This window comes from Schistocerca serialis, chromosome 2, assembly GCF_023864345.2.
Source record: "Schistocerca serialis cubense isolate TAMUIC-IGC-003099 chromosome 2, iqSchSeri2.2, whole genome shotgun sequence".
Classification (NCBI taxonomy): Eukaryota; Metazoa; Arthropoda; class Insecta; order Orthoptera; family Acrididae; genus Schistocerca; species Schistocerca serialis.
In genome coordinates, this window is record NC_064639.1 from 321933204 (window position 1) to 321957412 (window position 24209).

Sequence of the window (24209 nt, forward strand, 5' to 3'; positions counted from 1 at the left end):
GTACGTATATTGAGAAATGGATTGAAGACAATAACAAATACTGGATCAGCTAACAATTTTTACTAGGCAGCAGAAACTAAGTTTTTCCGTTGCAGCCTCAAAGAGAAATTCAACAACAACTAGGATTGGAAATAAACCTACTGGAGGCCCAGGAAGTAAGACATTCGGTAGTATGGCCATATCAAGTGCATGGAACATGGCTTCTCACAGAATCCTCAGAGTGTACTTTTCATCGGAGTACACCTTGTGGTGGTTCAGACAAGCAGATCTTCAAAGACTCCAAAACTAATTGTACCCACTTCCATCAAATATATGAACAAGAACCAGAGACCGACAAAGCACACGTCCATTTCTACACCAAAAACACCCCCCCCCCCCCCACACACACATACACAGATACCCTCGCAACTTCCTATGTGAATAAATTCCATGGTCTCACACAGACCAGGTATACTGCCATAGGGGAACGAAGCGACCATTGTGTAAACAAAAATAAAAGATTTCATATAGACAAAGGTTGGCCACATTTTAATATGCACTGAATTACACATGGATACATGAAAAGGGCAGAAAAATTAATACGACTGATGATTCCTAGTGTGAATAGACAAAACATGTAGACACAATAAAATGTTTGGTTGCATATGATGGCATTTCGTATCGTCCATATGATAAAACATTATTGAAGTAGCTATTCAGGAAAAATAGTTGCAAATATTAACAATAAGAATGAAGAAAATGCCATAAGGTTTGTAAAACAGCACTGAAATATGCTTATTCATTGCCACATCTGCAGAGTGAAATATTCATCCTGGAAACATTGCCCTAGGCTGTGGCTAAGTCATTTCTCCACTGTATCCTTTTGCAACGATTACGTCGTCTTACAACTGCTATGAAGAGGTGGGGCAATAGTTCCTCAGGTTGTCATGATGGCATAGCCAGTCTCCAACACAGGGTGTTGTGGATTGACAGATGATGAGGAAAATAAGAGTCTGTTAGAAGTGAGGGTGGCCACATTGAGATAAACGGATTTCAAGAAAACTCTTTACTGTTACATCAGGTGGTACTGATATGAGTATGAACCCTCATCCAGTGGGTGCAACCTGTCATTGATCCATGGCGTCTTCGTATCAGTACAGTGGAGACTGCCTGCCTCGGCATGCAGGTCTGCTGAACTCGATCATTGAACACTTTGCTGCTGATAGGCCATTGAGCATGCGTATTTATAGCATCCTCACAGTGAGTTGCTTTGTAGTCTAGTGGTGGTTGCGTACATGGCTGATTGACCCTGATATGTCAACACATTGCTACCAGAGTCTTGACATACATCACAATGTTGCCGGGGGGGGGGGGGGGCGTTCAAGTTGACTGCATTGTGAGCCTTACACCTTCGAAACTGATGTGGATATGTGGATCACCACATTCCGAAATGGTATTTAGACAGCACCACTGCATCGTTGCCCCTTTGGGGAAATTCGGTCTCTGAATGTAGTGTGTTGCTCCTCTGATGAAGGCTAGTTAGAACTGACATACATTTAGGAACAAGAAATCTCTCTATGGTTTGTATAGCTCTAGTCACTTTCTGGTTCTAAAACTATGTACACTTGCTGTGTACAAACCCTAGAATAGCTGGTGCACACGTATATTTTTACTTCAGTGGTTACTTTTGTCTGCAGTGTTCTTGCTCGGGTCCGTTGTTTACATAGTCAACTCACTGTTTCATGCAACACTTTCTGAGCTATCCCACAGAGTCTCTAGGTGAAGCTAGTCTATAAAGCACTGACAGTCCATAAAATTCACTCATCCAATCTGCAGCAGTGTTAACTCATAGGCATAGGGTTTTGGGATTCCAGGAAGTTTTGTATGATTACATAATCGCTACACCATACCCGTTTGAGCTATCTAATATCAGAGAATTTGAGCACAATCACTTTAAATCTGTACCAATCTTTATCAACATAATGAACTCATTCCCTTCATTATTCATCATCGGATTTAGTGATTGCATCTTATTGTCACATCTTAAAAATCTGCTACTTAATGTGCAAGACTACAACTTGGCTAGGAGAACTAGAACATAAAATGCTGTGACTTGGCAAGACAGCCAAGCCACTATGAGATAGCCAAAAGGCACGCGTTTAAGCTCACGCAGGCTGGCGTGAGGTCTGGAACAGTTAAAGGAGTTGAGTCTAGCAAAAAAGGTACGTAGCTTCTGGAATACTTAACTTTAATCCATAATTGGTAAACATCGGTCTGACGGTACATGCATCACAAGATAAATAGCAAATGATAATGGCGCCTTGCTAGGTCGTAGCAAATGATGTAGCTGAAGGCTATGCTAACTATCGTCTCGGCAAATGAGAGCGTAATTTGTCAGTGAACCATCGCTAGCAAAGTCGGCTGTACAACTGGGGCGAGTGCTAGGAAGACTCTCTAGACCTACCGTGTGGCGGCGCTCGGTCTGCAATCACTGATAGTGGCGACACGCGGGTCCGACGTATACTAACGGACCGCGGCCGATTTAAAGGCTACCACCTAGCAAGTGTGGTGTCTGGCGGTGACACCACATAAAATATTTTCAAAAAGAATCCATGATAGTCACAACAATCACATTACACCAGGAGAACTATTGCCCAAATCATACAGCTTCACAGAGAGAACTGTTCAGGATATCGTGCTCCATAAGCTCTTGTGATATCACTGATGTAGTTAATCAGTCACAGATGCACAACCAGCTTCAACCTGTGCTCCATCGTTTAGCCTTCTATTTCACAACTAGCCATAGGTGCTCTTACAGCTCCAACCTGTGCCACATTATTGTAACTCGTATTATGCACCTAACACTTCCATCTCATTACATTTTTCCTGGATCTTGCCAAGTTCTCCCATTACGACACCATGATCTTTCACCCACAATTCCCTACCATGGTTCTGGCCCTTATCCCTGGCAGATTCTTTGCTATCATGCCTGTTGAACTTTGAGGGACTGGGAGTGTTATAGTGAAGATGCCATAGCCATTGATCCTTCTTGCATCAGTGTGGTATCTCAGTGCCATAATGTGCTGTTTTGACTCAGATGTTGCATGATGAAAAGACAGAAAATCGTACCATAAGATACTATTGCAACCTTGTAATACTTGTTGAAACACTGCTCTATTTTTTATACTGTCAGCTCTATATTTTGACTTTCGCCTACATAAGTAGACAAAAGAGTCACAAATAGAAGTGGAAGTAGCGTGGTGGAGAAATAGAAAGGAAGAGAAAAGCTCTTTACCTGATTCAAGCATTCTATGGACTTCACTCGGCTATACTTCCCCAACATACACTTGCAGTGTTTCCTGACATATTAACTATGATGCATTTTTACACAGAAAAGCAAAAAAGGGAAGGATACGTAACCAGGCTCATAGGATGTATGGCACCCATGAACATCTAAGATTCTTACAGGCTGGTACTTAAGTACTGTTGATAACATTGGTAGTACCTCTGCCAACCCACTTCTAATACCAAATGTAGGGGGTTATGTTATAGTATAACCACTGTGGAGGATAGGGAGGCGTTCTTCCAGTTGTCAGGATGGCAGAGTTACTCTCCAGCCCACATGTTGTGGGTTTGATTGAATGGCAGGGATGAAATGAGTCTGTCGGAGGTGAGGGCAGCCGCAAAAAGATAATTGGAATTAAGGAAAACTCTTTATTGTTACATCAAACTGGAGTGATAGAAATGTGCACCGTTGTCCAATGGACACAGCCTGCCATTGAACTGTAGTCTCTTCATACCTGTGCAGTGGATATGGTCATGCCTGAAGGCTTTGTATGCTGCTGAAAGGCAGCGCTTCTCACAGTAATGAGATGGTATTGGTGGTTAACTGGTGCCAGTGCAGCATTTTCGCTGGCTGGAGTGACTGGAGTTAGCACAGGTAATAGCTAGGTAAAGGGCTCACTGGATTTCATGGGCAGCCCCGTGTAGTGTCAAACATCAGACTGCGAGGAGCATGACTGGTGGTGCACCAGAGGAGGCCGTCCGCTCGACATACAGTTTAGCTGAACTCTGTCACTAAACTCTTTGCAGCCTGTAGGCCATTGATCCTGTTTGTATATCCTTGCTCCGAATTGTATTTCTGACTGATAGTGATGACATGCATGTCTGATTGATGCACTGCTGTGTCAGTGCATCTGTACCGGAGTCTTGCTAAGTGTTGGTATAATGCTGGAGGAGGTTTGCAGGTTGGTTGTGTTGTCAGCCACATGCCTTCAGGATGGTAAGTGGATCACTGTGTCCCTATATTCCTCTGCACCTTGACACTTTCTGACAGGCATGCTAGTCCTGCAAAGTATGCAGGGGAACTTCTGTAAAGTTTGGAAAGTTGGAGAGAGGCACTGATAGAAGTGAAACTATTATAGTAGGTCATGAGTCATGTCTTGATTGCTCATTTGGTAGAGCACTTGCCTGCGAATGGTAAGGTTCTGAGTTTGAGTTCCACTTCAGTACACAATTTTAATCTGCTAGTAAGTTTTGTAACAGTTTGCTCTCTCCTGCAGAGTCAAAATTTCATTCCGACCTGTGTAAGAAGTTTGTTGGAGTTAAATTGAGGGGGTGATAAATTGTTCTCAGATAAAGCAAACTGATAAACAACATAACTGGTTAAAGTCTGGTGATCTGAGCGCAATTGTTGTTGATTAGAGAAAGAACATAGTTTGTCAGTGCTGTAAACTGTGTTTGCTCAAAATGTGGAAGACTTATTTGCCTAGAATGTCATATTGTGACTATTTTAATGTTTTGTGTTCATCTGTTAATATTGTGTAACACCTTTGTTTCCATTTTGATAATCTATTACTTTTTTCAAGACAGTAATACTTTTGGAGTAACTGGGAAATGTATCTTATTTAATGCAATCAGTAAGACAATGGAAAATTTATGTTTAAGTATAAAAATTGGCTGAAGGAACTGCCACAAATACTAGTGGTAAGGAGGCATGTAAAATGTGGAGATATCTGCCTTAGACTTTCAAATTATTCTTGTTCACTGTGTGTGTGTGTGTGTGTGTGTGTGTGTGTGTGTGTGTGTGTGTGTACACGTACGCACTCTTCCTCCCTCCCCCCCATCTTCTGACTAGTGTGATGTGGCCCCCACATGACTTATTTATGTAAATCAGTAAATAAAAATAAAACAAATACATACTACATGTTCGTGCCCTGTAGAGTTGCCCGTAGTACTATGGAAGTTATTCTCTGATGTCTTAACACAGGTCTTATCATCTGGCTCCTTCTGGTCAGTGTCCAAATATTCCTTTTCTTGTGAAATCTGCAGAGAATCTCCTCATTTATCATCTTATCAGCCCACTTAATTTGCAGTGTCCTTCTGTTACACCAGATCTCACACGCTTCAATTTTTTTCTTATCCTGTTTCAATGTGTTTATGTATCATGTAATATCTTCAGAAAAATAACACCTTGTTTTGAACTTTGTTCTAACATTATTTACATTTACACCTTATGGTTTTGCAAGCATGGGGGGATATACAAGTTATGAGAGAGTGACAATTTTGTCATTGGTTCTGAAGTCAAAGTTAAAACTAGCATGAAAATTAGATTAACTTGGTGCCAAAAAATTTATTTAGCTCTTTTATTTACTACAACCGCAGATGTGTGTTTGGAAACTGATTACTTTAATGTAAGCAATGAGACACTTTCAGTTGTAAGCAACAGAAGTACTGCACAGAATAGCTAAAAATGTAGAGCAGTTCGAGGTTTAGATCTTGAGAAAACTTGGATGTGAACTTCTTGGGTCCCCTTTATATATGTAATAAGCAAATGCCCTGCCCCCCCCCCCCCCCTCCCCTGTGTACCACCTCCCCTATCCACCATCTCCCTTGTCTACCCCCCCACCCTGCACCCTGCTGGCCTTGCACCCCCCCCCCCCCCCCCCCCCAAAATAAAGAGAAGATTCCTTGCAAAATGTTGCACCCCATCTGCTTAAACTGATTGGGTATACTTTTTTCCAGGTCATTGGAAGGGTGTAGTGTGTGCCATTTAATATATAGTGCCATAGTCATTAGGTAAGTTTATGAAATGAAGGTTTAGGAGAATAGGTAGAGACCCGACTGTATGTGTAGATCACAGTTGTTACGTTCGAGTGCCAATTTATATCAAGCCTCAAAACATCTGAAATGTGAGACATAGTCCTGGTTTACACTGGAACTTATGGGCAAAGATTTTTTCTTCTGAAACAGGAAAAATAAACCCTATAAAAAATTCATACAGTCGAGTGACAGCCTTATAATTACAACCTTTCATTTCAGAGGTTTTATCCACCACCGGCAGAAATGTTGCCACTACTCCTCTGGGCTCAACAAGCACATAGAAAAAATCCTCATTGCAAATCGTGGAGAAATAGCTTGTCGTGTAATGAGAACAGCAAAGAAGCTTGGTATTAAAACTGTTGCAGTATATAGTGACGCAGATGCTGCTGCTCTACATGTCTCAATGGTAATTGTCTTGATGTTTCTTAAAATTACAGTACTGTCTTATTGAGTAATATATACTTGTATAACCATATATATTTAGAAGAGTGTATAGCTCAGTGCAACATCATATCTACATTAGATATGTATTTGCGTATTAATAGGAAAAAAAATGTTTAAAGTGTCTGTGTGTTCTTGTTTACTAACAAGTTGCATACTGTAAGGGAATGAAGAATCCTACTTTTTGAGTAAAATAAGTTTTTTGTATGTTAATTAATTAATTAATTTATTTATTTTTTACATGTGCCCAGCACATGATTACACTGTTACTCGGACTGTCCATAATTAAAGTTCCAGATTCAAAATTCTGTAGAAATGGAACCACTGCTCTGAATGATGTCAAATTTGAAAATTATGTTATTGATGCTGGAGGAAATGTCGTGGGAAAAAAAGCTAGCAATAGGTGGCACTTAATGTAAAAATGTAAACAGAGTCAGCAGATGATAGATGAATTGCAATACAATGGCTGTGGTTTGAGTTGAACATTACACCGTCTGTATCATTCAATGTGTGTGATTGTACAAGTTCAGCAGTCAACATTTTTGTCATTGTTAGTTAGGTAAGCCCATGGCAAAGTTGCACCATATTGGATGGGAAAAATTGATTTTCGATTGTCCTGATACCAAAAACTGCATAAGAAGCAAAATGAGGTCAGTTTCTAATTGTTGTGAGACTGGTGCAAGATGTGTTCAATATGGTGTCCACCGTTTTCTACCACAAGCAGAAATTGAGAAACAGCATGTTCCAGAACAGTTAAGAGTGACTTGGGGGTGGGGGGTCACGTTCAGAATATGTTGCGCAATGCGGGTCTTCAATTCAGCTACATTTATAATTGGAGCACTGAATGCAACATCTTTCAGGTAACCCCATAGCCAGAAATCACACATATTATGATCAGATGATCTGGACGACCAGGTTGTAGGGAAATGACAGCTGATAATCATAGCATTTCCGAAATGCCTGTGCAGCAGTCATGTCACTGGCCGTACAATGTGCAGTGGGAGTGCCATTTTACATAAAAATGGCCCTACCCACACATCCATACTGTTGAAGGGTTGGAATGATTGTCAGTACAGGTAACAGAACCCGCAGGACTCATACTCATAGCCTCAAAAAATGCAGCCCTATGATAAATGATGCTGTCAACCTTCACCACACAGTCACCTCTGCAGAATGAAATGGTGCTGATGTGTGTGCGGTTTTTCCATTGCTCACATTCTGCACTTCTGTATATTTCATCGTCCACTTCCATGTGAGAAAGCAATTCCAGAGCAAACACTGGTTTTACTAGCAGGTCAGCAGGAAGCAACTCCTGAAAATGGGTGATTTTGTATGCAGGATGTTTCATAGGATTTTATGCACCGTGCTCACAGGCATGTCCAATGTTCAGGCAATTCCCCTTGCACTGCATGTTTGCACACCACCGCTCGACTGCTTCTGCAATACTGTGACCACACATTTGACAGTCATCAAATCAACTGCTTTACTCCCTCTGCTGCATTGCAATTCAAGAGAACCCATCCTTTGAATTTTGTGATCATTTTCTCCAGACCCTTAACAGATTTGGACCAATGCCTTTTTTCATACCCTTCAGTGTCCAGAACTTCTGCAGGGCTACTGACATGTGGTCATGATTCTTGTAAAAAGAGGTTTACCAGCAGCTTGTGATCCTTCGTGGAGACAATCATGTTAGGCATCTCAGACGCAAACTGAGGAACAGCCATATTTTGTTTGCCTGTTGGTGTGCATATTCTGGTGTTTACAGCACCTTCTATTGGTAAAATTTTAGTTAATTTTTTCCCCATAATGTTTCCCTCTGTGTGAGTAATATGCTGGTCAAATTAGATGTCATTCTGAGCAGTTGAACACCCACCTTAATACCCACTTTCCATGACAATAGAATAAGCGTAAAAATGTCTTGATCCCGTAACTGTATGTGAACTGACCAGTAAACAGGGTGCAGAATTTCTGTCAAGCAGGCTTGTTGGTGTTGTTGTTGTTGTTGTTGTACTAGTAGTAGTGATAGTAATAGTGATGGTGTGAAACTGCAGTGGTTCCCAATGGATGTCTTGTAATAAAAATTCTCAGGTTTTACGCCAAATGCAATGTCAAAGCTGGACAAATTTTTTTGTATCAAACTGAAATGTCATCATCAGTGTATGAGGCCCTGTTGTGCTGTGCACTCCGTGTATATCCATGATGAACAGCTCCTGTGTTTCGCGCCAGGTGGCAGCATTGAGACATTGTGACATTTGAATGAACATCATACTCATGATCTTCTGACAAAGCACTGAGATATTGTGTATGTCCCAATGTTTGTACTGGTGGCGCAACACCTCCACCTAGTTGCCGGCAGCTGGGTCCTGTGTAGCCAGTGGATAAGGGGGTGGAGGTGGGGATGTAGTATTGGGGGGTTGGAGGTGGGCTGGAGACGACACTCGTATCTCTGCGGGAACACTCCATATTTGTCTTGCATACTGAGTGTGCTGGGCGCACTCATTGTATTGTCGCTAACCCAGGAGTCCTTGCCAAATTAAATTTGTAACCTTCATCCTATTGACAAGATTCTTGTGGATCTGTATTTCTGTGTATTTTTATATAATGCTGACGTCCAGTGACTGGTTGCTAGTCATAATGCCTTGGTGTTCTCAAAGTCAAAAGTGTGATCTTCGTTTATGCTGTGCTATACCATTCCTGATACTTGTGTGCATCCCAGTAGTACATACCTGATGTGTTACTTGCAGCATTGCAAGATACGGTGCTGTGTTTGCCTGATTTTCGATTGTCCTGATACCAAAAACTGCATAAGAAGCAAAATGAGGTCAGTTTCTAATTGTTGTGAGACTGGTGCAAGATGTGTTCAATATGCTGTCCACCGTTTTCTACCACAAGGGATGGGGAAGGGGGGCAGTCTTTTGCAGAGCCAAAGAATGTTTTCATCTTAGGCTGTGGTGGGAAGACAATTTTGATGTTTAGTTTTCCAACTAATCTTACAGTTTCGACCGAGAGTGTCCCAAGGTAAGGACGAAAAGCAGAACCCTTGCCTCCTTTCTCCTCTTCCTGATTTCCTTAAAGTTTTGTAGCTTGACTGAGAGGCTTTCTTCCACCACAGATAACGTATTCCCTACGCACCAGGATGATTAACACTGTCTACCTCTGCTCTGGATGATGGCAGCCTTTTCCTTGTAGATACAGGTCTGTGTAGGTCTTTTTCATGTGTACTGAATGGTCTTGTGTACAATATGCCTTTCCTTATCAGTATGTCCAAGAAAGGGAAAGAGCAATTCTCTTCTACATCAATAGTGAATGCAATGTTTCAATGGATGCTGTTGAGGTGGTCCAGAAATTCACTTAGATCAGACTGCCATATTCCCAAGCTGCAAATGTATCCTCAGCGTAGAGGAAGAAGTGTTTGGGTTTTGGGTGGGCAGTTTGATGGCTACCTCCCCCATGTACTATTTTCCCACACTCCATTGTGGGCCATGACCACACCAGTGGCATGTGTTTGCAGATGCCTCATCAGGACTCCAGGACTGGCAGTTGAGAACATCCCTTTGTAATGTATGTGGTCATTTCACTACAGTGTCAAATAGGTTACTGGTATTGGACAAACTGTCCTGTTCATGAGGTTCCATGCGAGACAGATTAGCCTCCTTGATCATCCTATTTGAATAGAGAGAGGCCCGTTTTGTAATCCTCGCTTTAGAACCGTTAACATTTATTGCACAAAAATAAACTTTCTATTACAACAAATTAAAATTTTCTTTTAGCCCACAAACAAAACAAAAATAGTTCTTGATGGAAACCAGCATAAGATAAAAAATAAGATATGATAGTTCGTGACTGAAATTGATGAAATCTGAACAAAACTATTTCGCTAGGCATACGTATTGTAACCACAATATTAATCAAAGTTGTCCTGCAATTAACCTAGCTTGTTGGAAATCTATAAAAAAAATTCAGTTAAATCTAGCAACAGGGAAACTACACTCCCATCAGTTGAAGCACTAAACCAATCCATGTAAACAGCAGTGGTAGTTGTTGTTCACTGATGAAGACGAAGTTGTATAATAGCAGTGGAGAGGATGTCCACTGTCAGGCAGTCTTCAATTTGCCTCTACAAGGTGCCGCAGGCACCCTTGCAAAATGTGGTTGAAGTTACACATGTAGATACATCCTTATCTATCATTTGCATGTCACTAGGGTTGCTAAAGCTTGTACTACAATCTTTGTTTCATGGGAGAGTATTTGTTGAGCTGGAGAAGGCTGGTGAGGCACATATGATCACTCAGTCTCTCTTACATAGTTCTTACTGTCAGATCAATGAATTTCTTGCCTCAGCCGCATGGTACTCTTTGTTTTGGAGTTTGCTATCATAATTGACAATGGTGACGCGCACTTGAGACAAAAGGGATGCTATTCTTAATTAAAATGCAGTTGATTCTTCTGATGTAGGGCCGATGTACACTGAGGTGACAGAAAGTCATGGGATAGCGATAGGCACATATTCAGACAGCAACAGTATTACATACATCAGGTATAAAAGGTCAGTGCATTGATGGAGCTGTTATTCGTATTAGGGTTACTCATGTGAAAAGGTTTCCAATGTGATTATGGCCACATGGTGGGAATTAACAGACGTGCAACATGGAATGGTAGTTGGAGCTAGACATGAGGGACATTCCATTTCAGAAATAATTATAGAATTCAGTATTCTGAGATGCACAGTGTCAGGAGTGTGCTTTGAATGCCAAATTTCAGGCATTACCTCTCACCACAGACAATACAGTGGACATCGGCCTTCAGTTAACGACTGAGAGCAGTGGGATGATATTTGCAAAGAGCTGTCAGTGATAACAGACAACCAACACTGCATGAAATAACTGAAGAAATCAATGTGGGATGTATGATGAACATATCATGAATGCAAAATTTGGCGTTAATGTTCTATAGCAGCAGACAACCAATGCGAGTGCCTTTGCTAACAGCATGACGCTGCCCACAGTACCTCCTCTGGGCTCATGACCAGGTCGGTTGGACCTTAGGTGACTGGAAAACTGTGGCCTGGTCAGATGAGTTGCAATTTCAGTTGGTTAATGCTGACAGTAGGGTTTGAGTTATGGCACAGACCCCATAAAGCCGTGGACCCAAGTTGTCAGCAAGGCACTTCGCAAGCTGGTGGTGGTTACATAATGGTGTGGGCTGTTTTTACATGAAATGGACTTGATCCTCTGGTCCAACCAAACCAATCATTGACTGGAAATGTTTATGTTCGGCTACTTGGAGATGATTTGCAGCCCCTCATGGATTTCACATTCCGAGATAATGATGGAATTTGTATGGATGACAATGTGCCATGTCACTGGGTCACAATTGTTTTTGACTTATTTGAAGAACTTTTGTACAGTTCAAGCGAATGATTTTGTCACCCAGATTGCCCAATATGAGTCCCATCGAACACTTGTGGGACATAATCAAGAGATTAGTTTGTGCACAAAATCCTGCTCTTGCAACACTTTTGCAGTTTTGGACAGCTATAGAGACAGTATGGCTCAGTAATTCTGTAGGGGACTTCCAACAACTTTTTGAGTCCATGTGACTTCAACTTGCTGTACTATGCTGGGCAAAGGAAGTCTGGCAATATTAGAAAGTATCCCGTGACTTTCATCACCTGTGTGTTGTAGGAAAGACATGATGCTTGGTTCTTCTGGTGGTGACTCATCATCTTGTTTCCATGAAGATTACCATTGATACTACAAAATAAAATTGCAGAAAGAAAGCAATGTTCTCTGCTATTCTGCATCACATAAGAAGATAATTAAAAGTGACTCATGGCAAAGATCCACCAAGATTGGCCTCATAAAGATACACAATGACAACATTCCAAAGAAACTGATAGTCAACAACCTGGCATCTTTTAAATGTGATCTGGTCAAATACCTCACTATAGTTATCATTGATCTCTCAAGAAATACGGAATGACACTGGAGAACTGTGCCCTCAGGGGCTAGGCATTCATTTGCTGGGTAGGGGCTTGATGATCCCAGGGTTGCTGAACCGAGTACTGGTAAACACCGCCAATCCCGTCACTGTAAGCTCTGGGCAGGCTTCAACAATGTGCTGATGAGGTGCATGGCTGTTGAGGTGGAACATTCGTTAGTGGGCAACCTCTGTAGAACCTCTCACACCTCAGTTGTAGAAGGCTTACCCTGGCAGGTGTGGCTCTTTCTGGGTGGACCTCCTTCCCTAGCTGCACATGGGAACACCATGAAGCCTAAATCTCACGTTTCAACTCCCAGTGGTTCGGGTGGGCCGTTGGGCAGTATTAACACCCAAAATCTGAAGAGACCTCATGTGGTTATTCCACTTGGGTCATCTCTGACTGTGAAGGATAGTAATCAAAGTAACAGACTGCATCCTGCAGTGGGTGATGTTTTTGTTGTGATTAACCATGTGGACGGTTCTTTTGAAAAATTGTTGCTGTTCTCTCGAGGGATTTGCAGGGAAACTCAAATCTGTCAAGAGGCTGCAGAATGGTATTCTTCTGCTGGACACTATGAAGGCTCCCAAAGTACAGAAACTGTTGAATGCTAAGCTACTTGGAGAATGTCCCATCAACAGTGAGTTGCACACTGGGTTAAGTAGTATTGAAGGTGTTGTCACATGCCAAGACATTATGGATAAAGGTACAGAAGAACTGCAACAGGAATGGGGAAGTGCACGGGTGACCGAAATCCAAAATGTTATGAAAAGGGCTTATGGGGAGCTCCAAAAGTCAGCATAATTTATCCTGACCTTCAGTCTGCTGATGTTGTCGGAGTATGTAGCAGCAGAATTTCTCCGCCTTAAGTTAAGACCATATGTCCCAAATCCAATGTGCTTCTTCAAGTGCCAACGCTTTGATCACACCACTATGGGCTGTAACGGTCGGACTATGTTACGGGTGATGTGTCAGCTTGGCGCACACACACAGGGTTTTCAATGCACTGCGCCACCCAGGTATGTTAATTGCTAACAGGACCATCCGTTGTGGAGCAGGGATTGTTTTGTCTTTACTGAAGAAAAGATGATTCAGGAAATTAAAGTCACCCAATGTGTCTTGCACTCTGATGCAAAGAAGGAAATTCAAGGCCACTCAGCCACCAAGTTTTATCAAGTCTTTTGCCTCAGTGTTGAAGCAGCCTAACCAGAAGGTCAGTGTTACTGCCCAGACTGTGGCTGTTGACCAAGGCACATCTAACTGCACCTTTAAATGCAACTGCCAGCCTATTGCTGAAGCATTGCAAGTTGCAAGTTGCTGAGCATAATGCGTCCGTCCCCAAAATCCAAGCTGGAGATGAAGGCCTAAAGGCCAAAGCAATCCGCTCAGAAACCATCAAACCATGCAACCTAGTTGCTGTCTGATGGATCTAATGATGATGCTACCATCCTTGTGCTATGGATGTCAATGTTTGCCTGTAGGATCCAGAAAGTTCCTCAAGTGAGCCCCACCCGTCTGTTGCCATCTTGCCACCATGTTGGAACAAGAAGAGGAAAGACAGAGTAAAACATAGCCATTAAAACACTTTCCATACTGCAATGGAACATTAATGGGCTCAGGGCTCATGTGGAGGAACTGAAACTTTTGCACAGGAGTGCCCCCTGTGCTTGTGTTTGCAGGAAACGCATTTTAAAGCATCTAATGCCTTTGTGCTAAGGGGCTATACACTCTATCGCAAGGATGACCTGTGTGGATAAAAGACCAAGGGAGGGGTTGCTTTGTTTGTCAATAATGCGCACCTCTCCTCTGCTCTCCCCATAGCTACTGACCTGTAAGTGGTTGCAGCTGAGGTTCCAAGTATGTCAGAGGATCACTGTTCGCTCACTACCTTTAGCTGCATGTGATGTGGTTGACTGTGAGGCTATAATAGGTCTTATAAAACAACTCCCCCCACCATTTCTCCTACTGGGAGATTTCAGTGCCCATCGTATATGTGGGGCTCAAGCTCTGCGTTGGGTACTGGTGAGCCTCACGATATCTCAGGAGCTGTGCATCCTCAACACAGGCACTCCTATTCATTTCTGTGTTGCTACTGGATCGTTCTCAGCCATAGACCTCTCTTTCTGCTTCCAGCCCTTGTGGGCTCTGTTCAGTGAGAAGTCAGTGATGACCTTCATTCCAGTGACTTCTTCCCACTCCATATTAACGCATATTAACCTTTTGGATGGAGCTCTCCCTGGCACTATGGATGATAAGCAGAGGTGACAGGACGACATTCAACCATCTGAGTGTGTTTGAGTGTGCAGACCACATCATACAACCCCTCCATTCCAGAGTCATCTCATTCATCATCCTAGGACCCCATCCCCTGATTCCGTAGGATTTCCTATAAAGGCAATCTGTTACCTACAGCTGTGTTATTGACTTAGGGGTGTCTCCGAACAACACCTGGAGACATGGTACAGAGAATGGTAGAGCATTTTTTGCTGACTAGTGCCACTGCCAGCCAAGATCCAGTGTTCCACCATTGCTGTGACACTGTGGAAAGGTGTGAGTTGGACTTCAGGTCAAAAAATTCAGAGTCCTGTAACTGTCCATTCTCGATGTGGGAGCTCGATTCGGCACTCTATGTTGCTCATAATACTGTGCCCAATCATGATCAAGTCCAAAACAGCATGCTGCGGGACTTGAAACTAGTGTCCAAGGAAATTCTCTTAACAATGTTTTCATTCAATGTGGCAGACAGGCAACTTTCTCAACTTGTGGAGGTAGGCAGTTTTGGTACCTCTTCGGAAACTGGGCAAGGACCGAATGTGTCCCAGTAGTTATCGAAGTGTCGCCATGATGAGCTGTGTAGGAAAGGCCTTGGAGTGAATGGTTAGCCATTGTCTCAGTGTGGATTCAGCAGATTTCGATCCACTGGTGATAACTTGACCATACCAGAGGCAGCTATTCAGCAGGCTTTCCTACATAAACAGCATTGTGTAGGTAAATTTTTTGATATCAGTAACGTGTACGACACTACTTGGAGACACCTCGTTCTGAGGCAGCTCCACCGGTGGGCTTCCATAGCCATCTGCCCATCTTTATTTGGTTCTTTTTATCAAAGTGCTTTCTTCAGTAGTGAGTTGGTGACATGCTGTCAATTAGTTTCAGCAGGAAAATGGTGCTCCTCATGGCTAAGTTTAAGTGTTACCCTCTTTGCTGTGACCATAAACAGTACCACATCCATGGTAAGGAGCCCTGTACAGTGCTCCTTATTTGTGGATGATTTTGCAGTTCCCTGTTCTTCATCCAGTATTGCAAAGCAACTAGTCAGTTGCAACATACATTGAAGAGACTAGAGGAGTGGGCTGCAAAGGCTGGTCTTATGTTCTCTGCAGAAAAGCGTGTGTATGTTCATTTTAATTATTCTCATCATATTTTTAATTTACACTAAGCTGTTGTTATGGTTACCACATATGAAGGACCTGAAGGCACGGGCCCAAAAGGCGCTGAACATTTTGAAGTGTCTTAGCTACAGGTCTTGGGGAGTGGACAGGGCGTGTTTGCTCCAGTTTTATAGGGCTTTCGTCTCATTGCGGTTGGACTATGGGTGCAAAGTGTAGCAGCCAGCAAGGCCTGTGTACCTGAAAATCATTGATGCACCATGAGGGCATCAGGCTGTCCCCAGGTGCTTACAAGACCAGCCCCATACCCAGCGTGTGTTCTGAGGCAGGTGAACCATCACTTAACAGATGGCGGCAGATTCCATGGTGCCTCAGGTGTATCGACTCTTTTTGCTATTCTCACTTCCCCAGCATATCTTACAGTGGCTCGTCCATTTGTGGAGTACTGTTTTTCGAATCGTCCACAGGCAGCGAGACAGTTTAGGATCCGTGCAAAATGTGTGGTGGAGTCCCATGGTGTGTGGCATCTACAGCTTCTAATATGTTATTTTGACTGACTGCCCCCTGGTTACTGCAGAGGCCCAGAGTAATTTTAGATTTAGTGCAGTACTGGAAAGATTACACTCCTGCTTCTGTTTTTAATTTGATATTTTTTGGAATTTTAAATGAGCACAACTACTATGTAGCTGTCTTTACAGGCGGGTCTTATCAGGGGTACTCTGTTGCGCTCTGCTGTTTTCCCAGACTGTGTCTTCAAGATTCAGTTGCCTCCAGAGTTCACTGTATTTGATGCCAAATTATCTGTGATCGATTTGATGTTAAATTATCTGTGATCTTGAGGGCACTAGAGCAGATGAGATGTGTCATGCCTGCTAAATTTCTCGTCTTTTCCGATACTCGGAGGACCCCTCAGTCTCTGCAACACTTGAATCCAGTTGATAAAGTAGTTCAGGATAGCCAGGATGCTCTCTTCCTGCTGGGGAAGGAGGCGTCCTTTTACTGGGTGCCAGGGCACATGGATATTGCGAGGAACGAAAGGGCGGATGTAGCAGTCACAGAGGCATGTAGCAATCCTAAGCTAGTCCAGTGAGCCATCCCCCTCCATGCTATTGCCTTGATGTTGAGGCACAGAGTCATGCATTGGTGGAAAAATGAGAGGCTGGAAGTGATATACAGTAAGCTCCGTTTCTTAAAGTCCACAAAATGGCTGTGGTGTACCTCCTCCCAGCCACATCTACAGGACGAGGTCCTCCTTACTTGTCTTCGCATAGGCCACAGCCCTGTCACACATGGCTCACATTTTACTAGACTGTGTTTTATTATCGGACCAGGAGGAAGCGACAGATTTGCCGACAGACCTGCCCTGTATTTTAAGCGATATTGAAACAAATGTGGCTAGAGTTTTAAGGTTTTGTGATCTGCCCAACTTACTTCTGCAAGTTTTAGGGAGGTGGTCTTCATGTGTTAACAGGGTGACTGGCTCACCCACTTTTTTTTTATAAATGGTAAAGTAGTCTCATTTCCTTGTGCCTTTCTTTTAGATCTTCTGTGGTCTGTGTTGTGGTCTTCAGTCCTGAGACTGGTTTGATGCAGCTCTCCATGCTACCCTATCCTGTGCAAGCTTCTTCATCTCCCAGTACCTACTGCAACCTACATCCTTCTGAATCTGCTTCGTGTATTCATCTCTTGGTCTCCCTCTACGATTTTTACCCTCCACACTGCCCTCCAATACTAAATTGGTGATCCCTTGATGCCTCAGGACATGTCCTACCAACCGATCCCTTCTTCTAGTCAAGTTGTGCCACAAACGTCTCTTCTCCCCAATCCTGTTCAATACTTCCTCATTAGTTATTTGATCTACCCATCTAATCTTCAGCATTCTTCTGTAGCACCACATTTTGAAAGCTTCTGTTCTCTTCTTGTCCAAACTATTTATTGTCCATGTTTCACTTCCATACATGGCTTCACTCCATACAAATACTTTCAGAAATGACTTCCTGACACTTAAATCTATACTCAATGTTAACAAATATCTCTTCTTCAGAAACGCTTTCCTTGCCATTGCCAGTCTACATTTTATATCCTCTCTACTTCGACCATCATTAGTTATTTTGCTCCCCGAATAGCAAAACTCCTTTACTACTTTAAGTGTCTCATTTCCTAATCTAATTCCCTCAGCATCACCCGACTTAATTCGACTACATTCCATTATCCTCGTTTTGCTTTTGTTGATGTTCATCTTATACCTTCCTTTCAAGACACTGTCCATTCCGTTCAACTGCTCTTCCAAGTCCTTTGCTGTCTCTGACAGAATTACAATGCCATCGGTGAACCTCAAAGTTTTTATTTCTTCCCCATGGATTTTAATTCCTACTCCGAACTTTTCTTTTGATTCCTTTACTGCTTGCTCAATATACAGATTGAATAATATCGGGGAGAGACTACAACCCTGTCTCACTCCCTTCCCAACCACTGCTTCCCTTTCGTGTCCCTCGACTCTTATAACTGCCATCTGGTTTCTGTACAAATTGTAAATAGCCTTTCGCTCCCTGTATTTTACCCCTGCCACCTTCAGAATTTGGAAGAGAGTACTCCAGTCAACATTGTCAAAAGCTTTCTCTAAGTCTACAAATACTAGAAACGTAGGTTTGCCTTTCCTTAATCTAGCTAGCTTCTAAGATAAGTCATAGGGTCAGTATTGCCTCACGTGTTCCAACATTTCTACGGAATCCAAACTGATCTTCCCCGAGGTCAGCTTCTACTAGTTTTTCCATTCGTCTGTAAAGAATCCGCGTTAGTATTTTGCAGCCGTGACTTACTAAACTGATAGTTCGGTAATTTTCACATTTGTCAACACCTGCTGTCTTTGGGATTGGAATTATTATATTCTTCTTGAAGTCTGAGGGTATTTCGCCTGTTTCATACATCTTGCTCACCAGATGGTAGAGTTTTGTCGGCACTGGCTCTCCCAAGGCTGTCAGTAGTTCTAATGGAATGCTGTCTACTCCCGGGCCCTTATTTCGACTCAGGTCTTTCAGTGCTCTGTCAAACTCTTCACGCAGTATTGTATCTCCCATTTCATCTTCATTTACATCCTCTTCCATTTTTATAACACTGCCCTCAAGTACATCGCCCTTGTATAGACCCTCTATATACTCCTTCCATCTTTCTACTTTCCCTTCTTTGCTTAGAACTGGGTTTCCATCTGAGCTTTTGATATTCATACAAGTGGTTCTCTTTTCTCTGAAGGTCTCTTTAATTTTCCTGTAGGCTGTATCTATCTTACCCCTAGTGAGACAAGCCTCTACATCCTTACATTTGTCCTCTAGCCATCCCTGCTGAGCCATTTTGCACTTCCTGTCGATCTCATTTTTGAGACGTTGTATTCCTTTTTGCCTGCTTCATTTACTGCATTTTTATATTTTCTCCTTTCATCAATTAAATTCAGTATTTCTTCTGTCACCCAAGGATTTCTACTAGCCCTCGTCTTTTTACCTACTTGATCCTCTGTTGCCTTCACTACCACATCCCTCAAAGCTACCCATTCTTCTTCTACTGTATTTCTTTCCCCCATTCCTGTCAATTGTTCCCTTATGCTCTCCCTGAAACTCAGTACAATCTCTGGTTCTTTCAGTTTATCCAGTTCCCATCTCCTTAAATTCCCACCTTTTTGCAGTTTCTTCAGTTTTAATCTACAGGTCATAACCAATAGATTGTGGTCAGAATCCACATCTGTCTCTGGAAATGTAAAACATGGTTCCTAAATCTCTGTCATACCATTATATAATCTATCTGAAACCTGTCAGTATCTCCAGGCTTCTTCCATGTATACAACATTCTTTTATGATTCTTGAACCAAGTGTTAGCTATGATTAAGTTATGCTCTGTGCAAAATTCTACAAGGCGGCTTCCTCTTTCATTTCTTCCCCCCAATCCATATTCACCTACTATGTTTCCTTCTCTCCCTTTTCCTACTGCCAAATTCCAGTCACCCATGACTATTAAATTTTCGTCTCCCTTCACAATCTGAATAATTTCTTTTATTTCATCATACATTTCTTCAATTTCTTCGTCATCTGCAGAGCTAGTTGGCATATAAACTTGTACTACTGTAGTAGGCGTGGGCTTCACATCTATCTTGGCCATAATAATGCGTTCACTATGCTGTTAGTAGTAGCTTACCCGCATTCCTATTTTCCTGTTCATTATTAAACCTACTCCTGCATTACCCCTATTTGATTTTGTGTTTATAACCCTGTAGTCACCTGACCAGAAGTCTTGTCTTCCATCGAACTTCACTAATTCCCACTATATCTAACTTTAACCTATCCATTTCCCTTTTTAAATTTTCTAACCTACCTGCATGATTAAGGGATCTGACATTCCACTCTCCGATCCATAGAACGCCAGTTTTCTTTCTCCTGATAACGACATTCTCTTCTGTCATTATACTTCTGTTTTGATACCACGTATGGCACCTATCACCCTTTGTCCGTCATCTAAAGGCAGGTGAGATGAGTGATTGTGTTATTGAATGCGAGTGGGTGGGAGTGAGTGAATGCTTGTCATTTTATATTCTTCCTCTTTACTCATTGTTGCTGCAGCTACAGCATTCCTGAAACTCTAGTCCTTTGACATTGATAGAAGTTCAAAGAAAGTAGACACACAAAAGTACATAATATCATTTGATTTAAAAAAGTGCCTGCAATATACAGCGTGACAATTTTAGCTGTGCCAAATGCCTTCTGTAACTGTGCACTGTCGAATCTGGCTGAAAAGTGGTTGTCAAAAGTTGGCTGTTTTGACTGGTATGGTCCACACCAAAGTTACAGTTCAGTTGCTTTGATTGCTCAGTAAACCACCGTGTATGGCCACATCGAGTCTCATTTACTTAAATTAAGCACAGATAAACTGCTAACCGCATACTATTCGTGGTTGATGTCCTGTAATGTGATAGTTCGGGTGCAGTAACCTAACACTGAAGTGATACAAAAGTACACTTGTGGCAAACAGGTAGTTAAGACAGTCATTTATCAAATTTCTCAAATCATTGTCCTTGAAGTTTAACAGTTGTATCAGTATGAGAATTATGTGCACAGTGAGTTTTACCCAACCACGATATTATTGCACATGGCTTCCTGTGGCTGTTATTTGAATGTGATGATGTTATGGTAAACAAGTACAGTGGTTACTAAGCAAAACACATCACACTGTGAATGATTTCAAGACAGCTGTGTGGTATACTGTCGAGTGGTTCAATGTGTCCTTGTGAAATATCTTGATAAAAATTCGTGATAAGCCAGCTGAAGGGCCCTCACTAATAGATGCAATAATACTGTGGCTGACTAATGACTATTGGAGATATAACAGTTCACAGAAACACCCTGTTGTCACAATAAGCATTATTGAATTTTGGCACAGCCCATGATATTAATTATACATTGTCCAGTTAATCATTTAAAACAGTCAGTGAATAATTGAATATACTCCCTGACGTGTAATCTAGATAAAATGCAGTACATTTTCAGTCTTGTAAACTATACTAAATCGTCTGCAGTACATTATCCTGTATTTTCAGACACAGATGTTGCTCTGTTCAAATTAATTGCACACTGGTCTAAAATGGCTTCCAAATTTTTGTTACATAGATTACAATAATTATACCTAGCTTTAGCTATTGTAGTAAACTAGATTTTCATGAATTACAGCTAAAGATTTACATTTCTGAGTAACTGATTCGTGTAAGAATTGTTTGAATGTGAACTTTAGATACAATAATCATTTCTATTGAATTATGCGGGCTAGTTTGCCTAAATAAGGGATTCTATTTAAGTGACAATGTTTTTACTAAAGAAGCTAATTATTCTGTAACTGAATGACTACAGAAGTTGCTAATTTTTTTGTCATTAGCTGTATAAGTGCCATAGTTATTTACCTATCCTTTTCATCTACTTTTTTCAGACATTAGTAATTGAGTATGCTTTTACATATGAACAATGATAGCAAAGTTTTGGATTATCAGTATTTTGTAACTAGCATAGTTTTTCGGTAAACAAGCTGGCTCACTAACAACTAATAGCCAAATGAATGTAATTAGTACCAGATTTATGTCAGATAAGCCCTGAGTCAATATTCAGGATTTGTGTGTACAGTGTTTATGCCATATAGTTGAGCAAATGAAAGATATCACAGAATTTGGAGAAAATTAATATTAATTTTTGAGGGAAGGAAAACATAACCTCTGGAAAGCATCCACCTGCTTTGTTAGCAACATAGATGTTAAATTTGGCACTACTTATTTATAATTGCTGTTGTTTGGCTACAGGCTGATGATGCTTATAATATAGGACCAGCACCATCACAAGAAAGCTATCTTCGACAGGACAAAATTATACAGATTGCAAAGTCTACTGGCTGTCAGGCAATACATCCTGGTTATGGTTTTCTTTCTGAGAACACAGAATTTGCAAATCTCTGCCAAAAATCAGATATCATATTCATAGGTCCACCAGCAACAGCTATTCGTGACATGGGAATTAAAAGGTTAGCATTTATTTATGTTTATTTTGCAAGTAATTCAAAGTAGTTCAATACTTTGATAATCTGTGATCTTTTTAAATAGCACTTCAAAATCTATCATGGCTGCTGCTGGAGTGCCAGTTGTTGAAGGCTACCATGGGAATGACCAGTCACTTGACAAGCTGCAAAAAGAAGCTGAACGTATTGGTTTTCCAGTGATGATTAAAGCGGTTCGTGGTGGTGGAGGCAAGGTATGATATTGTGGATAGAGGTAAATTTATCCATCATGTGAGCTGAAAATTGTTAAAAAATATTTTAAATTCGTATGGTTTGCTTCAGTTAGTTTTTCTCATAAACAATATTTTCCTCTCTCCAGGGTATGAGAATTGCCTTTTCACCTAATGAATTTGAGTCGGAGCTTGAATCTGCTAAAAGAGAAGCAATGAAATCATTTGGTGATGAGGCAATGCTTTTGGAAAAATTCATCCAAGAACCAAGGCATGTTGAAGTACAAATTTTTGGAGATAAACATGGGAATTATGTTCATCTTTTTGAGAGGGATTGTAGTGTTCAAAGAAGACATCAGAAGATAATTGAAGAAGCTCCCGCTGTAAGCACTATAAAGTTACTATTAACCATGCCATTTTTCCATTCCTTCCTTCCTGGAAGTGAGATAATTGCCTTTCTGTCCCTTTTTAAAGTAAATACTCTGTTTGTTCCCTATTGTTGATTTCTGCATTTGAATTAACAGACCATTTATTGCCTTATTTTTATTTTTGTCATGCGTCTTTTAAGTGGTGGAAAAGGAGGCCTGTAGTAGTACTAGAGAGAGAGAGAGAGAGAGAGAGAGAGAGAGAGAATTTTTGTTTCCATACTACATAAAATGGAGATTAGTCTTGAAAACAAAACTGTTGGCTTTATTATCTGCATAGTGACTCAAAAAATTCAGAGATCCTATGATTGCAATTCTAATGTTCATCTAATTCCGTATTCAGTGAGCTGCTGTGTGTTGTACGAGGTGTGGCTAGAAAAAAACCGGACTAGTACTGGTGAAACAATAAAACGAATGCAATAAGGCTGAAAGTCGCGTGGCCTGTCACGTGACTCTCGCTCCGCCTACTGCTCGAGTTTCATCTGCCTCCTGCACTGAGTCTGCCCGTGGCGTCTGTTTTAAGTAGTTGACGTTTTGTCTGTGCGTCGGAAAATGTTGAGTGTACAGAAAGAACAGCGTGTTAACATCAAATTTTGTTTCAAACTAGGAAAATCTGCAAGTAAAACGTTTGTAATGTTACAACAAGTGTACGGCGATGATTGTTTATCGCGAACACAATTGTTTGAGTGGTTTAAACGATTTAAAGATGGCCGCGAAGACACCAGTGATGACACTCGCACTGGCAGACCATTGTCAGCAAAAACTGATGCAAACATTGAAAAAATCGATAAACTTGTTCGACAAGATCGCCGTTTAACAATCAGAGCAGTGTCTGAGTTAACAGGAGTTGACAAGGAAAGTGTTAGGCAGATTCTTCATGAAAGTTTCAACATGAACAAAGTGTGTTCAAAAATGGTTCCAAAGTGTCTCACAATTGAACAGAAGGAACGCTGAAGAATGATTTGTTCTGACATCCTGGAAAACATTGAAAGTGATCCCACCTTCTTACAAAATGTTTTTACTTGCGATGAATCGTGGTTTTTTACTTACGATCCCGAAACTAAACGCCAATCGATGCATTGGAAAACTCCTGGTTCTCCATGACAAAAAAAAGCACGAATGTCAAAATCGAAATTCAAGGCAATGA

General features: G+C 41.5%; 1 protein-coding gene across 1 annotated transcript in view; it reads left to right on the top strand.

Annotated features, from left to right (window-relative positions):
* LOC126457124 (methylcrotonoyl-CoA carboxylase subunit alpha, mitochondrial) overlaps positions 1–24209 on the top strand; it is a 115116-nt gene that overhangs the window by 11266 nt on the left and 79641 nt on the right. Inside the window, exons 2-5 of the mRNA XM_050093181.1 lie at positions 6301–6487; positions 22217–22434; positions 22514–22661; positions 22787–23020. Coding sequence (XP_049949138.1) covers positions 6301–6487; positions 22217–22434; positions 22514–22661; positions 22787–23020 — 787 coding nt within the window. The remainder of the gene's footprint in view (positions 1–6300; positions 6488–22216; positions 22435–22513; positions 22662–22786; positions 23021–24209) is intronic.